The sequence below is a fragment of the Podarcis bocagei genome, assembly GCF_964188305.1.
Source record: "Podarcis bocagei genome assembly, chromosome: 15".
NCBI classification, from domain to species: domain Eukaryota; kingdom Metazoa; phylum Chordata; class Lepidosauria; order Squamata; family Lacertidae; genus Podarcis; species Podarcis bocagei.
The window spans coordinates 31,879,500-31,895,947 of NC_138141.1; the positions used below are offsets into that span (position 1 = coordinate 31,879,500).

At 47.1% G+C, this 16,448-nt stretch overlaps 1 protein-coding gene across 4 annotated transcripts; it reads left to right on the plus strand.

Moving 5' to 3' along the window:
• The first annotated feature begins 566 nt into the window (after positions 1-566).
• On the plus strand, positions 567-15,354 carry KCTD7 (potassium channel tetramerization domain containing 7). Of its 4 annotated transcripts, none has more exons than XM_081173175.1 (6): positions 567-649; positions 4,636-4,785; positions 5,491-5,671; positions 9,158-9,327; positions 12,030-12,208; positions 13,164-15,354. In XM_081173175.1, the coding sequence occupies exons 3-6, from the start codon at positions 5,540-5,542 to the stop codon at positions 13,538-13,540; spliced, it is 858 nt and encodes a 285-aa protein (XP_081029301.1). In that variant the 5' UTR covers positions 567-649; positions 4,636-4,785; positions 5,491-5,539; the 3' UTR covers positions 13,541-15,354. The 4 variants fall into 4 exon arrangements, with proteins under 4 accessions (XP_081029301.1, XP_081029299.1, XP_081029302.1 ...); XM_081173173.1 differs by having other exon boundaries at positions 632-768; XM_081173174.1 differs by lacking the exon at positions 567-649 and adding an exon at positions 3,039-3,689 and having other exon boundaries at positions 3,947-4,785.
• Positions 15,355-16,448: the final 1,094 nt, after the last annotated feature.

Below are 16,448 nucleotides of genomic sequence, written 5' to 3' on the forward strand. Positions count from 1 at the left end.
TATTGCAAAACTGACAAAGTTTCAGGAAGCATGTAATTCTAGTTATGTGTATTAAAAAAAAAAAGTTTTGCTGATTTATTCCATAGTCATTGGTAATTCTGTTAAGTACACAGCTTAGGGAATTTTCTGATTAAGTGGCCTATAATTTGTTTTCAAAATAAAAAACTGGTTTGTGTGGACTATGCCAATAAATGTGTCCTATAAATGAATATAATTTAGCAGGGGAAGATTTCCCCCATTTGTCGTGGGCAAGAGGATGAAGATTTGGTTCCTTCTCCATCATTATGAAAGGCTGAAGACAAAAGAGGCCTGCATCCCGTTGCCATGGAGACGGGATGAGTCAAGATGGTACCCACTCAGACAGTAGGTCGAAAGAAGAAAGCGACCCTCTCTGTCTCTATGGCAGCAAGAAAGCCGCAGGCTCACCGCTTCTCGTCGCTATGGGAGACAGAGCTTTCCCTCTCCCCGCGTATTTTGGACTGAACCAATAGGATGTGAGGGTTCCTTACGACACGCCCCTCCCATTGCAACGCCTACTTTCCCCCTCTGCCTCCTCCCCACCTAGGTCCCGTTAGCTCGGGAGGTACCCGGATGGAGTGGCACGCATGCGCACAAGCTGACAGGCGCGAAGCTGACAGGCACTGAGGAGGTGCTGGTGGGCCTCGCGTGAGGGGGTCGGGGGTGGGGAATAAATATATATATTTAAGGTGGGACGCGCTGAGGAGGAGTGAAGCGCCGTCATTTCCCCACGGAGGGAAAACCAGACAGGTGAGGGCGAAGGCGGGGCTGGAGGGGAGGTTGCTGTGGCAACATGGCCCCTCCCCTTCTTCGGAGAGGGCGGGGACAGAGGGCGAGGTGTGATGGCCACGCCCCCTTCTCTTTAAATGAGTCCATCTGGAGGTACATATTAGTAGATCTCCCCTTTTGCGGATGGGGCATTGTTGCCTGTTATTAAGTGGGGGAGATCCTGCTGGTGACTCCCCTTTTTGGCGTCCGACCCAGAAAGGAAGCCCATTAACTATGGGTGGGTGGAGAGAGGGCAGAAGAAAGGAGGGCGAAGCATTTGCCACCCCACTCCCCATTGGACCACCTCCTGGGCTCCACTGGCTCAAACTTGGGTTCACAGATGTAACTGGTCTCCAGCTCCCATTAGCCCCAGCCACTAAGGCTGGTGGTTAGAGGACTATTCGAGTTGTAGTTAAGCAAATAATCAGCCAGGGTGGTATAGTGATATTGTGTGGTATGGGCTATTGGTGTAGTGGTTAGAGTGTTGGAGCAGGACCTGGGAGGCCAGGGTTCAAACTCCCTCTGCTTGGCCATGATGCTCCGCTGGGTGACCTTACGCCAGTCACTGCCTCACAGGGTTGCTGTGGGGATTAAATGACGGAGAGAACCATATACGCTGCATTAAGCTCGTTGGAGAAAAAAGGGGGAAATAAATTTCTTTTTTCCCAACCCCTTTTCAAAACAAAACAGTATCTAAAAACAACTAAACCACAATAAAGAAATATACTCATTAAAACCAGCATAAAAACAATGCAGAGAAAAATCTAAAACAATCTCCTGGATCCAGATTTGGAAAAGGTTGGTCCATTTTGTGGCCCCTCCCTTTTGTTTGTCTGGCGTCTCTCTGCCCTTTATCATCTAAGGCCAGAGAAATAGAGGCTATACATAGCTTGATCTTTTAGATCTGTGAGTGTGGGTTGAGTGTGGCATGTTTCTCTGGGCAGAGGTTTTTTTTTTCTTTTTAATTTTATTTATTGCATTTATAGCCCACCTTTCCTTCAAGGAGCTCAAAGTGGCAAAGCAGCCTGTCCCCATTTTATTCGTGCAGTGGCCCAGTGAAGTACAATAGGCTGAAAGATAGTGGTTGGCCAATGTTGCCTAGTAGAGTGTTGTGGCTGTATGGGCATTTGAACTTCGGTTGCCGTGGTTTGATGTCAACCAAGCTGGCAGTTTTCAAATTGTCCCTTGGGTGGGGGAGAAAAGTTTGGGAACCACTGGCCTATATGCATGCAGTTTTGCGGGGGGTATACAGGGACTATTCTGCTGGCACAGGCTGCGTGGCTTAATCACAATTTTAGTGGCTCTGATACACAACAGGTCTGTCTAGCACAGTGGCACACCACACCTGTTGCGATACTTAGCTGAAAAACAGCCTGGAGCCGCCTTGCCTCTCATCATCCATATAATTGGTGCACCTGCGTCCAGGACCCTGTGGGCAAGACTGGTGTTGTGATCTGCACTCCGCTCCCCCTGGACAGCAGAGGAGGGAGAAAAGTGGCTCCTTTGGTCCCTTATGGCTGAAGCAAAAAAGAGCCATAAACCAAACCGGCTCTGCTTCACTTTTGTTGAGCCTCCTGAGCAGCCCTTTCTGCTAATCCACTCAGATGGAATGACTGTGGATTCCCATTGTGAGAACTTTACTAACAGTGGCAGGTGGTGCCCATTGGGGCTGATGGGGCGGAAGGCAGGGAGCCCAATAGAAGGTGCGGCCAGAACCAATAACAGGCAGGGCCAACTCATCCTATTTTTGTCCCCATTCTCTTTCTCCCTGCTGAGTTTGACAAGGGCAACACTGAGATTAAGGAAGAAGAGGAGGCTGCCAGCTAGGCCACCTCCTTGGCTGGTTGTAAGTAAGAAGATAGGCAGATCAGGGCTGGATGAGGATAGACAGAGAGTGGTGAGGTGATGCCCCATTTGCCCTAATGGAGCAGTCTCCACTGTCTTTATGTAAGAACTTTAGACTGATCTATAGGTGGTGGGCAACAGCAGAGTAGAAGACTTTTAAAGACCACTGTGTAAGAAAGTTATACAAAGTGCCACCTTTTGGAAATTTCCCCAGGCATCAGTTCCACCTTTGTAATGTCAGGGAAATGGCAGCTCTAAGTATGGTGTAGTACAGGCATAGGCAAACTCGGCCCTTCAGATGTTTTGGGACTACAACTCCCATAGCTAATCCCTAGCTAACAGGACCAGTGGTCAGGGATGATGGGAGTTGTAGTCCCAAAACATCTGGAGGGCTGAGTTTGCCTGTGCCTGGTGTAGCGGTTAGAGTGCTGGATTATGATCAGGGATACCAGGCTTCTAATCGCCACCAAGTCAGCCATGAAGTTTATTGGGTGACCATTGGAGCAGTCACTATATCTCAGCTTAACCACAGGGTTGTTGTGAAGATACAATGGAGAGGTGGAAAAAGTGTGTGGACCAACCTTGAGCTTTATAGTGATTCTAGCTTAGTGCTGGCAGTTTCAGGCAGTGAAGATTCTCAGCCCTTCTTGGAGATTCCAGAAATTGAAACTGGGATCTTTCCCAAGCTGGTGTTCTATCACTGAGCTACAATCCTTCCTCTTTGAAATTTGCTGTATTTCTGTGCTGTTGAGAGAAACCTACCTATTCCCCTGACTATACAGTGTGATCCTTTATTTAGTATGTTTTGACAGACATTCCCTTTGCCCACTCAGAGGCTCATGATCTAAGGGCATAGCTTCTTGTGTTCTTGGGACTGCATCACATTATACAAAATATGCCGGAATAACAGCTGGAGAAATATTTCAAATTCCTAAGGGTCAGCATTTCAGTTTCAAAGCAGTGCCAGACATCTGGGATGTCTTGAAGGTTGGTTTGAATATTTCCCCCCCTCCTTAAGCAGAGAATGGAATCAGTGGTAGCTGAGAGATTTGTGTATGGTGGTCCCTTGCATCATTAAAAAAAATGAAGGGGTTAAGGTCTTTCTAAATCAAGTAAGAACAATTTTATTGCTAAGTTCTTCTGTCTGAAAGTTGACATTTGAAATATTCTTTCAGCTGGGCAGCAATTTTCACAGCAACAAGGAAATCTTGCAGGTAGCAGAAAACAACAATGATTTCTGTGACATTTTGAAGACATTTAAATTTATTTTATGACAGACTCTTGTGGGAAGCTCTTGCCATTAAAAATGTGTTAGCTTTTAAGGTGCCACAAGATTTGTTTTCACTGCAACAGGCTAACTCTAACCACCCAACGTCAGTTGTAGGAAATGATTTATCCAGCTATGTGGAGAGGTGACAAAATTGCTTGTTGAGGCATTATGAGGAAGTGATCTAATGGTAAGTGATTTGTAAATTGGGAGAACATCTTCCTACGTAATGGAATCAATTAGATGAGACTGTCTTTCAAGCTCAATTTAGAACAGTAGTTTCGATGAAGCTGCACACCAGACCTTTGCAGCTTACCAGTGTGGGGCTCTGAAACAGATGAAATGAGAGGAAATCGCTGCAAATAAATAAATAAATAAAATGCAGAGAGGTTTATTCTGTTTGGCCATTTGAGGTGGACTGTGAAAGATATCAATAGATTTCATTACGATGAAATCGGATGAATTTATTTGGGACATTGCTGGCCAAAATTGTGCTGGTTTGAGCTCACTGTCCTGCAATGTACTGACTCCTTGAGAGCTGCTGTTTTGATTGCCTTTTTGTGTCCATGTGGTAACTTTGCCCGATTCCCTCGTGTAGGCTCATGCCTTTTTGCCATCTAGAGAGAAAAATAGCCAGTTTGTGCCTCCTCCAGCCTGAGGTGCAGGGGTCGGAAATTCAATCTGTAGTACAAACGGATCCCCTTGCAATCAGTCCAGCTGACTTACTTTCATTTCAGACGTTCAGGCAAACCTCCTTATTCCAGCGCCAGTTGCTTGCAGTGCTGATGTTCTGCTCCGTTACATATCAGGATTTGTCTGGATGACCGAGAAATGAAATGGTTATAAGAAGCAATTTCGGCGATCTCTGCATGCACGTCAGAACCCAGGTTAAACTAACTTAAAAATTGAATCCCCATCCCTTTTCTGATTGACCATTAGTATGCCTAACTTGATTCTGAATGTCTATGCTGCTGCCAAAACCTCCCCCGCCCTAGTTTCCCCACTATTAATAATGTTGGTGGAACTCTGTGGATCGGGCAAGGAATGCTTTCCTTTGTCCATTTCGAAAGGGTCTTGGAGGGGCAGTGTGGTGTTGGGGAATCACAGGCTATAGTGGGGTGTGGCCAAGCGCATGCTGAACCAGTCAGACAGCGCCTTCGGTTGACAGCTGTGTGGATTGCCAAATGGCTGCTCAGCAGCAGGTGTCCCCAGCAGCTAATCAGATTTGAGCAAGTAAAATGACAGCCTGGGCAGCTGAGAGCAGGTTGAGCTGGTTAGGCGGCCAATAAGAGCGGCTGCCTCCTCCAGTGAGGGAGTCTCTGGCTGCGAAAGCTGACAGGGAGGTTTCCTGGCGCTGCTGTGCAAATTGGATCCCCTCCCCGCGTGCGCGTGTGCTCCTGACTGGCAGCAGATAGAACAGTCCTGAGTGTTGTGACTCACTCCTGAGAATAGCAATGACACTCGTAAAGGGTTGGCGTGGAGCATCTCTGGGTGCCTGCTGCCCCTCAGTGGCCTTTCTTTATTAAGGAAAGCGCCCCCTCCCCTGCTGTGGTCTCCCATCCCAATGAACATGGCCCTTGTCTCCCTGCCAGCTTTGCCACGGCTGCCCGCCCAGCAGACCTGCTTACAAGAGCCGGAGGGATGGTGGTAGTCACGGGGCAGACCAAAGTGAGCGATGCCATGTCGAGTTCGGATGCGGAGGATGACTCTCAAGAACCTGCCACGCTGACGGCCACCCAGGCAGAGCACGCCTTGTCCCTCCTGCCTCAGCAGGTGAGTGAGCTGGTGCTTCTTGTACCCTGGTTGCTTCAGTTTTCAGGGGCTGCCACTGGAATGGTCCTCTCCCTGGAGGCTTCCCCAGAGCAACACTGAGGTTCAGCTTCTTTCCAAAACAATACTCTGCTTTCAGCCTGGCTTGTAGCGGTGGGCTCAGGGTCAAGCCCCAGAATCAGTGGTTCCCTAAGTGGGTGATACCACCCCCTGGGTAGAGTGGTGGGATTACCTAGGGAGGCACTAAGAGGCAAGGGGGTGGCAGGGGGATGCTGGAGGTGTAAATGACTATTCAAGTTCAGCAGTTTTGTTGATTGGATTAAACTCAATAGTGTTAATTGGATTTTGAGTAAATGTGCAATTGTTACTGTTTTGAATTTTATTCTGCTTTTATCTGCCGGAGTGGGTTGTGTAAACCACTATTCTGAATGTTTTTTATGGGGTACGGTATGGTTGAGTGTATGGAACCGGGGGGGGGTGGCTCAAAAAAGTTTGGGAACCAGTGCGCTAAATGGACTTACTTTTTTAAAAAATGTATATTACTGATTTCTTGTTTTTGTAACCCACCCTGAGCTTGAAGGGTGGGGTGAACTAGAAGCTATTCACAAATCATGACTTTCAAAACAACTTTGATTTTAAAAAGTGTTTATACCTAGCATTTTTAATACCCTGGCTGCTAAGGTTTTTCCAGCCTCACAACTGAGAAAACTCAGTGTACGTTAGGAATATTCAGACTTATTAGGTTTCCTGGCATTAGCATGTTCTATACACCCAACTAGGGGGTGACAGGAGGAGTCTGGGCACAAAATCATCAGTTGAGCGGATATCAGTCCACTGGGCACATCACATGACTGTCCTGTTTTTGCAGCTGAGGGAAAACAGGAGATTTACAGACTCCTGCTAAGCTGTGTTTGCTTGGTGGCTTGCAGTTCTGTTAGTACTCTTGAGTAGTTGAAAACCGTACAGTCTGCAGCTCCAGCTGATCTTGGAGATGGATGTGCAGAACTGGGTGCAAGTGCCAGCCCAGAGCGACTGATCGCTTGCCCTCTCTCTGACTCTGCCAGTGCCACCCTTCCTTGTCTCCTCACAGTCTGCCTTCTGCTTCTGCCTTCTACACAAAGTCATCTGCTGCTGAGTCATTTTTGAGCAGTGACATGAGCCTAAGAGGAGCCCTGCAGGATCAGTCCAAAGGTCCACCTAGCCCCGTGCATCCTGCCTTCTGCAGTAGCCGACTAGGCCACCTCCATGAAACCCACCATGTATAGGGCGGCAAGGTGACAGCTCTCTCTCCTGCTGTTGCTCCCCTGCAACTGATACCCAGTGACTTCCTGAGCCTGGGAATGCCATATAGGGGTGGGAGTGAACCTGCACCGGGCTTTGGTGCTTCATGGCTAGACAGCAGCTATGGTCTAAGGCAGTGTTTCCCAACCACTGTTCCGCGGCACACTAGTGTGCCGCGAGATGTTGCCTGGTGTGCCGCGAGATGTTGCCTGGAGGGAGGCGGGCGAGTCGGGCGGCGAGAGGCGGGGCGGCGGCGGCGAGGAGAGGCCGCCCAGCGCGGGGCTCTCGCCGTCTGCCTGCCTGGCTGCCTGCGAGCTCGGCGGGCAGCGCCTCCGTCCGCAGCGCCCGCCTCGCGGCTCTCATTCCCTGCCAAAGCTCACCCAGCCAAGCCGCGCTCTCCTTCCTGCCTCGCTTTGCTGCCTCCTCCCCCCCACCCCCAAAGCTTGGAGGTTCCCCGGCAAGCGGGAGGGAAAAAATTGAAACTTACACTTTCGTGCTCCCTCCCGGCGTGACGCTGCGCGCTGACGTCATGGGGCTGTAATGGTGGTGTGCCTCGAGATTTTTTTCATCAAACAAGTGTGCCTTTGCCCAAAAAAGGTTGGGAAACACTGGTCTAAGGTACATTGACCTATCTGAGACTGGTGCACCACCTGGGAATTTCAGACCTGAAGGCATGTGCCATAGGCTGGATTGCTGCTTTGTGTGGGGCTACCCCTTGAAGGGACATGGGTGGCGCTGTGGTCTAAACCACTGAGCCTTGGGCTTGCCGATCAGAAGGTTAGCGGTTCAAATCCCTGCGACGGGTGAGCTCCCGTTGCTTGGTCCCAGATCCTGCCAACCTAGCAGTTCGAAAACACGTCAAAGTGCAAGTAGATAAATAGCTACTGCTCTGGCGGGAAGGTAAACGGCGTTTCCGTGTGCTGCTCTGGTTCGCCAGAAGCGGCTTTGTCTGCGAACAAACGCCGGCTCCCTCGGCCAGTAAAGCGAGATGAGCACTGCAACCCTAGAGTCATCCACGACTGGACATAACGGTCAGGGGTCCCTTTACCTTTACCCCTTGAAGCATCTCCTAAGATACTTCAGGCAGTTGATGTATCAGTATGAAGAAAAAGTGCAGCGTTTGGGACTCTTTAGTTTAGAGAAAAGGTGAGTAAGAGGTGGCAAAATACAAGTTTATAAAATTACGCATGACATGGTGAAAGTGGATAGAGAAAAAATTTTCTGCCTCTCTCATAACACTAGAACTCGTGGACATCCAATGAAACTGAAGGGTGGAAGATTAAGAACAGGTAAAAAAAACCGCCATTCTTCACAGAGCACATAGTTAAACTGTCCCCTTATTTTTGTTTTTTAAAAATTAAAGTTTCAAGCTGTCCCCTTGTTTTTATCTGCCCTACATTTATCTTTTTATTGTTCTTAACTGATTTTACTGTTTTGCTCATGTTATTTTATTTTGTAAATAGATTAGTAATTAGGAAGGAAAGATATACACTCGCTTAAAGAAGTAAAATATAGCCAATGATAGACCACTTCCCTCTTCTCAAATTTGTCTAGTCTCCTTTTAAAGCTCTCTGAGCTGGTGGCCATTGCCCATATCTTGCAGCAGGGATTTCCGCAGTGTGTGACAAAGTCCTCTCTTTTGCCTGCCCTGAATCTCTCACCCTTCAGCTTTCTAAGATTACCCAGTCAGGTTCTAGTACTCTGAGAGCCAGCATGGTGTAGTGGTTAGCGTCTCAGACTAGAACTTTGGAGACCAGGGTTCAAATCCCCACTTGGCCATGAAGCTCTCACAGTGGGTGACTTTAGGGGCAGTCACTACCTCTCAGTTTAACTTTGTGAGGTTGTTGTGAGGATAAAATGGAGAGAAGGAAAACTATGTATGGCACCTTGAGTTCCTTGGAGGAAAATTTGGGATACAGAAGCAATAAAATAAAAATCAAAAGTATAAAAAGAAGGAGAAAAATGTTCACCCACTTTCTCCACACTGGCTTGTTTGTATTCAATGCAGCATGAATTAACTTGATCCATCACTGCGAGGAACTGCATACCCTCTAAATCTCTTCTAGGGGGCAGATTTGGGTAGGGTGTAGGGCATGGGGGAGATTGGGAAGTTTTATTGGGCAAGTGTAAATTTTCAACTGATGGGAAATGATACTTGAATGCCGACCTATGTGCTGAATTTCGACACAAATTGTTTCTTCCTCCCAGTTCCCTGAAGTGGTTCCACTGAATGTCGGAGGAGCTTATTTCACTACCAGGTTGTCAACACTGCGGCGCCACGAAGACACAATGCTCTCGGCTATGTTCAGTGGCCGACACTACATCCCAACGGATGCGGAGGGGAGATACTTTATTGACCGAGATGGGAAGTTCTTTGGGTATGTCTTCTTTGCCTGCGGCACTCCCTTAGCTACAAAAGCTCCAGGAGCAAGGCGGTTCCTCTGTCCTTGGAGGTAGTGTGATCTGTATGCCCCTTCTACCTTCGCACTCATGTTCCCATTGGGGTGAGGGGAACTGCTCTAGGCGGCCAAAGAACAGCAGCTGACAAGGTCTAGACTTCCAAGAAAGGAGATTCCAACTAAACATGAGAAAGAACCTTCTCATGGGAAGAGCTGTGCAACAGTGGAACGGACTCTCTCAGAAGGTGGTGGACTCCTTCATTTGGGGTTTTTAAGCAGAGGTTGGATGACTGCCAGAGATTCTTTCACTGTGATTCCTTTGCTGCAGTGGGTTGGACCAGATGACCTTTGGAGTCTGTTCTAACTTTACAAGTCTATGCTGCTGTTATTCTAAGAACTGGGGGTAATTGTTTTGAAGGACAATGTTGGTGGAGCTGTTTGTGGTCAGAATGTCTGCACTCTGCTGGACCAGGGCTCCCTGACATATTCCTGTGGTTGGAGGTATATATTGTATTACTGGAAGTGGTGGATTTTGAGTGCTTTTTTGGGTGGTAGGGAGATCCAGAGGGTAGCAGTGTGGCAATGGGCCTTTTCCGTGCTGGATTCACATTTGTGGAATATTGTCCACAGGGCGGCTTGCCTGGTGCCATCATTACATATTTTTAGGCACCAGGCAAATACATTTCTGTCAGGCTTTTGGCTTTTAATTATCTGTGGCCTCTTTATTACTTTATTAAACTCAAACCCCACCTTTTTCTCCAAGGAGTCCAAGGTGATGTATGTGGTTCTCATCCTGCCTCATTTAATCCCCACAACAACCGTGTGAAGTAGGTTAGGCTGACAGGCAGTTAATGGCCCAAGGACACAACCAATGAACTTCATGGCTGAGTGCAGATTTGAACCCTGGTCTCCTGGTCCTAGTCTGACACTCTAAAAAAAAAATGTACACTACACTGGCTCTCTTGAGTGGGTGGGATGTCTTAATCTTGCCTTTTAAAAATGCAAATTTGCTTTAAGTCTTTTTTATCTGTTTTGTTTAATGCTAGTTTTGATGTAAATGCTATTTAATTCCTTCTGAGAATCACTTTTGAGTTGCTTTTGTAAAAAAGTGACTAATAAGTTTAATCAAGCAATTAATAATACCGTATTGGCCCGAATATAAGCCACACCCAAATATAAGCTGCACCTTTAAAATTGGAGGGAGGAAAAGAAAAGAAAAAATACCCGAATATAAGCTGCCCCATTCGTCACTGCTCCTGGCTGCATACTGGGGGCGGGGAGCCCTGTTGAGTTGCCAACAGCCTTTCCCCTTCCTCGCTCTCTCCCTTCCCAGCCTTGGGGTAGAGGATTGGGGACTACGCACGGGGAGGGCGCCGCTTTGCTGCACTCCTGGCGCTGTTTGCCCCATGCTCCTGGCTGCGTACCATAAGGTTGCGAATATAAGCCGTACTTTAACTTTTCATGGTCTTAATTTGGGGGGAAAATGAGGCTTATGTTCAGGCCAATACAGTAATAATAATATGAATGGAAACTGCATAAGAGCTTCAGCTCAAGAGATGGTTGGAATGGGGTGGGGCACCCTTCGGATTTTCCGTCTCATGCCCTGACTTTGAGCACTGGACAGGGTCAGACGGCAAGTAACAGATGCCCTTTGTTTGTGCTGCATGTGGTCACTAATAGGATTGATTAGTCAAAGTGACTGTGCTGCTTTTGCCTCTGGAAACAGGATATTAAAAGGTTCTTCAGCCCTTGGAATGCTGACCTTCCTGTTTCAGAATAAATGTGTAATATCCTGACCTTGCAAAATCAGCTACTTAAGTTAGTGCTGCCATGCGTCTGGAATTTCCCGGACATAGCTGGGATTCAGCCCTCGGAAATGGCATCTGGGTGGAAATAGCTGAAATGTCCGGGAAAATCCAGACATATGGGAAGCCATGTTGGAAGTGTAGATTTAGCTGAATTCCCTTAAAAATAGCTCAAAGCCTCATGGTGGGATTTTTATTTTATTTTTTGCTAAAAAAACTCAACAACTTTTGTGTCTGGATTTTCATTTTTTGAAATATGGCAACCCTACAAATAGACCCCATTTTGTTTTGTTCCTATATCCCAACTTTTAAAACAGAAATGGCTGAAAACTCTGAAACACATGTGCAGTGTTATCTTGACAAACATGAAGACAGTATGATTCCCCTTGAGAGAATTTCCCTCTCTGGGCTAGCCCCAAAGGCCTGCAGCATTTGTTCCACCATGTTCATCCCAGAATCCCCTGTGGTATATGGCTGCTTCACTGAAACAGGTTGGATCTAAGCATCTGCTTGGGTTGCTTGGGCCAGTTGGAGTTTCTTGGGTGAAGATAATTCTGGGGTAGCTTTAATAACATTATATTATCTAGTCTGGAGCAAATGCAATATATAAAAGTTATATAAAAGTTAGAGTATGATAAAGTAAGATAAAAAAAATCTGCCCTGTATCCTTTGAACCCTTTTGCATATTCCCGGAGGTATGAGTTCCACAGTTTGGGAAACGCTGATCTAACCAATTAGTCTATTGAAAGCTACAGCCCTAGTTTTGAACACTGTTGCCTGCAATGTAATGAAAAGGAGATGGAGTGTGTGTTTTGGGAACAGGTAGCCATCAACCAACATGTATACTCAAGTTCCTTCCGCCTTTTATTTTTTTAGGGATGTGCTCAATTTCCTGCGGTCTGGCGACTTGCCTCCAAGGGAACGCGTGAGGGCAGTTTACAAGGAAGCCCAATATTATTCCATTGGACCCTTGCTAGACCTTCTTGAAGAGCTCCAGCCCCTCAAAGGAGAAAAAGTCCGGCAGGCTTTCCTGGGCTTGATGCCATATTACAAAGGTAAATTGAAGGGATTGGGGCAGGAAGCTTGTGGGGGTGTCTTGCAGCAGGCCAGAAGTGCTTTTGAAATGGTGCCCTCCCAATGTTTTGAACTGCAACAGAAGCAGATTTAGGGCAGTGCAAGTGGTGTGGTTGCACCAGGTGCTGTAAGGGTGTCAAATGGCACAGGGTGGCATATTCCTAAGGTCTGCCTCTGACTACAACTCCCATCACCTGCAGCCAGCATAGCCATATAATAAAGGTAAAGGGACCCCTGACCATTAGTTCCAGTCGTGGCCGACTCTGGGGTTGTGGCGCTCATCTTGCTTTATTGGCCAAGGGAGCCGGCATACAGCTTCTGGGTCATGTGGCCAGCATGACTAAGCTGCTTCTGGTGAACCAGAGCAGTGCATGGAAATGCCGTTTACCTTCCCGCCAGAGCAGTACCTATTTATCTACTTGCACTTTGACGTGCAGGAGCAGGGACCGAGCAACGGGAGCAGGGACGGAGCAACGGGAGCTCACCCCGTCATGGGGATTCGAACTGCTGACCTTCTGATCGGCAAGTCCTAGGATCTGTGGTTTAACCCACAGCACCACCTGCATCCCAGCCATATAATACAGTGGTACCTTGGGTTAAGTAGTTAATTCGTTCCGGAGGTCTGTTCTTAACCTGAAACTGTTCTTAACCCAAAGCACCACTTTAGCTAATGGGGCCCCCTGCTGCCGCCGCGCCGCCGGAGCCCGATTTCTGTTCTTATCCTATTTCTGGGTTAGCGGAGTGTGTAACCTGAAGCGTATGTAACCTGAAGTGTATGTAACCCGAGGTACCACTGTACTTGGTCTGAAAGGAGCTTGGTTGTGCTGGCTGGGGCTGTGGAAGGTTGAAGCCTGAAACATCTGAAGGCACCCGTTTGAGGAATGCACATCTTCTCAATGTTTGTTTTTTCACACACCTCTCCTCCTTGCTTTTCAGAGCACCTGGAGCGGATTGTGGAGATTGCAAAGCTGCGCGCCATGCAGCGGAAGGCCCGCTTTGCCAAGCTGAAGATCTGCGTCTTCAAGGAGGAGATGCCCATCACGCCCTACGAGTGCCCGCTCTTCAACTCCCTGCGCTTTGAGCGGAGCGAGGGCGAGGCCAAGCTCTTTGAGCACCACTGTGAGGTGGACGTGTCCTTTGGGCCCTGGGAGGCCGTGGCGGACGTGTACGACCTTCTCCACTGCATTGTGACGGACCTCTCCAGCAGGGGCATCACGGTGGACCACCAGTGCATTGGGGTCTGCGATAAGCACCTGATCAACCACTATTACTGCAAGCGCCCCATTTACGAATTCAAGATCACGTGGTGGTGAGGTAGAGGTAGCTGGCTGGTTTTGCCATCTTCTCCATGGCCTTGTTGCTCTGCGTTCCGAGAAACGGTGGCACTGCTGATAGCGTGCTGGAGTCTTATCTTGGCAAGAGAACTTGACCTCCATTCATAGCTATGCAGCAAACTGGGGTCTCTCCTGTGATTCTTGCTTCAAGGAAGAGAAATCCTTCTGGAAGGACACATGCTACTGTGGCTGACACACAGGGTCCCAGTAGAGGTATATGCCAGTTGGTGTGTATTGAGGTTTTTGGAAGGGCTCTAACCTGCAATTCAAGCCTTTTTCGGCCCACGCTGGTCTCACTTGCCTGCACTTGCCTAGGGGGCACCGCCACACCATTGCACAATCTTCCTTCCAACTGCACCCCTGGAGACATAGTTAGCTGTTTTGTAGCCACCTGGCGTTGGAAGTGCACAGGAGCACTTTATTTTTACACCACTTCCACTGGCATGTGACTTTTTGCTGCTGTTCCGACCTTCAGGAGAGAAGGACAAAGTACTTTTCAGAGATGCTGAGGTTTCAGAAGTGAATTATCTCTACAAATGTCTGAACTTTCTCTGTGTTAAATCCCTGCTTTATTTATATGTCTGTATTGGTTAATTCTTTTACATGTTTGTGTTGAAATTTAATTTATTTCCACTCCCCTGACCCCAAAGGGCAGGTGTTAGGTGGCTCTTTTTAACTCCTTGGTGCTTGTTCAGACCACATAGGTTGCATTCTTAAATGAATTCAAAAATAACGGTTATATATATATATAAAAATGTGCCTGTTTATTGCTTTGGGTGCTTTAGCTGTTGACTATACCTGGATGGAAACTTCTCCCGCACTTTGATGAAGTGTCAGTGAGCCAGCCCCAAATCTCATGGCCAGAAGTTACTGTTAGCATGGAAACTTTCTCAGCTTGGCGATGGCTGGCATGCTTCTTTGGGGATTGGAGCATGCAGGATCATCGCAGCCAGATGTTTTATTGGATTGGCCTATTATTGGCTGAATTAAGAGCACATGATTAAACTGTGGAACTTTCCGCCACAGGAGGCAGTGATGACCACCAATTTAGATGGTTTTAAAAGAGGATTGGATAAATTCATGGAGGAAAGGGCTATCAATGGCTGAAAGCCACAGTGATTATGCTCTGCTTCCATGGTCAGAAGCAGTAGTGCTTCTGAATACCAGTTCTGGAAGCCACAGGAAGGGAGAGGGCTCTTGTGCATGGATCCTGCTTGCGTGCTTACCAAAAGAGGCATCTGGTTGGCCACTGTGAGAAAAGGATGCTGCACTAGATGGGCCGTTGGCCTGATCCAGCATGGCTTATGTTCATTCATTTCAGTGAGTCTACTCTGAGTAAAACTTAGTTGAATGCCACCCAGTGAAAATTATTTCCAGGAAGACACGTGATTAGAGTAGTCTGGGGTTCTATGAATTGTTCTCATCCCTCTCCCCCTGCCCTCCCGGTACAAATAAGCTGATGTTCGTTTATGGGGAGATAAAAAAGGATTCTGAGCATACTCCTTTAGTAGATTTGGCAAGCAATTCATTATGACTGTTAAAACATTTCTTTAAGAGTATATTTTACCCAGATGTCTCTATGCATTACGACCTTCAATGCCTTCTGCAAAAATGAGAAATGTAAATGGATTTGCAAGGTGGGAGTTATTTGTTGTCTTCAAACAGTGGATATTGCAATGATAAAACCATTCAAGTATGTTATTTCACCTCTCTCCCCTTTTACAGCCCATATTTTGTATTGAAACGTGTTGTGTCTCAGTAACGTGCAATAAATTATCTCACTATGGTCACTAGCTAACTTCGCTCACAATTATCTTTTTTTAAGGCTGCCAAACACTAAAATCAGGGCTGGGTGGGTATCATAATATGCTCCTCCCTTTAGGAGACCCCCTACCACTTTTATTTTCTGCCAGAATAGCTTCAAAAAACAACAGGAAGTTAGTCTCTGTCCTCAGGTTTACAACCTAAAAAAAGCAATGAAAGATGAGGAAAAAGGGACAGGTAGGGAGGAGGAAAAAAGCACACTCAGGTATCTGTTCTGGAAGCTGTAGCTCTTAAAATAGTTCTGGCAGCCAGCCAACATGATGCTCTCCAAATGACAGACACTAACTGTCACCATTCCTGGTAACTGGCAATGCTGGTATAATGATAATTACTTTACATTTTATATCCCACCATTGCTTCCAAGGAGCTCAAGGTGGAGTATATTGTTCCCCCCACTTCCCATTTTATCTTCACAACAACCTTGTGAGGTAGGTTAAGCTGAGATAGGGCTGAGCAGGGATTTGAACCCAGGTCTCCCATGTCCTAGCCTGACACTAACCACTACACCACTACTGCTTGATGGGGCTTGGAGTCCAACATGTGAAAGGACACAATGATGCCTATCCCTTGTGCATGCCAAAACAGATGGGTGGGGTATTAATGGTTAATAATAATAATAATAATAATAATAATAATAATAATAATAATAGACAGGGTGAGGGGGTATAAACTTTAAAAAAAAATACAGACAACAAAACTACCTTTTAGCTGCATAGGTGCGTAGGATGGTGAACAGAACAATACAGTATCCCCAATTCTCAGCACTCTTATGTTTCTCTCTGTGTGTGTTTGTAAAAACAGCTCCCAAATATTCCCCCCCCCAAAAAATACCCCTGACTTTCATCACTTAAAAAAAAAAATCTATATCAGGAATGGGGAACTTTCCCCACTCACGCTTTTCCCTTCTTTTTGGGTATGTGTGAGACATGCACCAACAGCTGGCTTCGCGAAGAGGCAAAAGTGCTCTCGTGCTCGTCATGACTGCATACGTGCACACGCGTGGTGCTTCCGCGCATTAAGCCGGGCTAACCACACGGGGACCCGGAAGTGAGCGGCTACCTAC

Excerpts from the sequence above, each read along its gene's own strand:
- KCTD7 (XM_081173175.1), top strand. The coding sequence starts at position 5,540 with ATGGTGGTAGTCACGGGGCAGACCAAAGTGAGCGATGCCATGTCGAGT. Across the intron at positions 5,672-9,157 it reads TGTCCCTCCTGCCTCAGCAG|TTCCCTGAAGTGGTTCCACT; the intron begins GTGAGTGAGCTG and ends TCTTCCTCCCAG. Across the intron at positions 9,328-12,029 it reads CGAGATGGGAAGTTCTTTGG|GGATGTGCTCAATTTCCTGC; the intron begins GTATGTCTTCTT and ends TTATTTTTTTAG.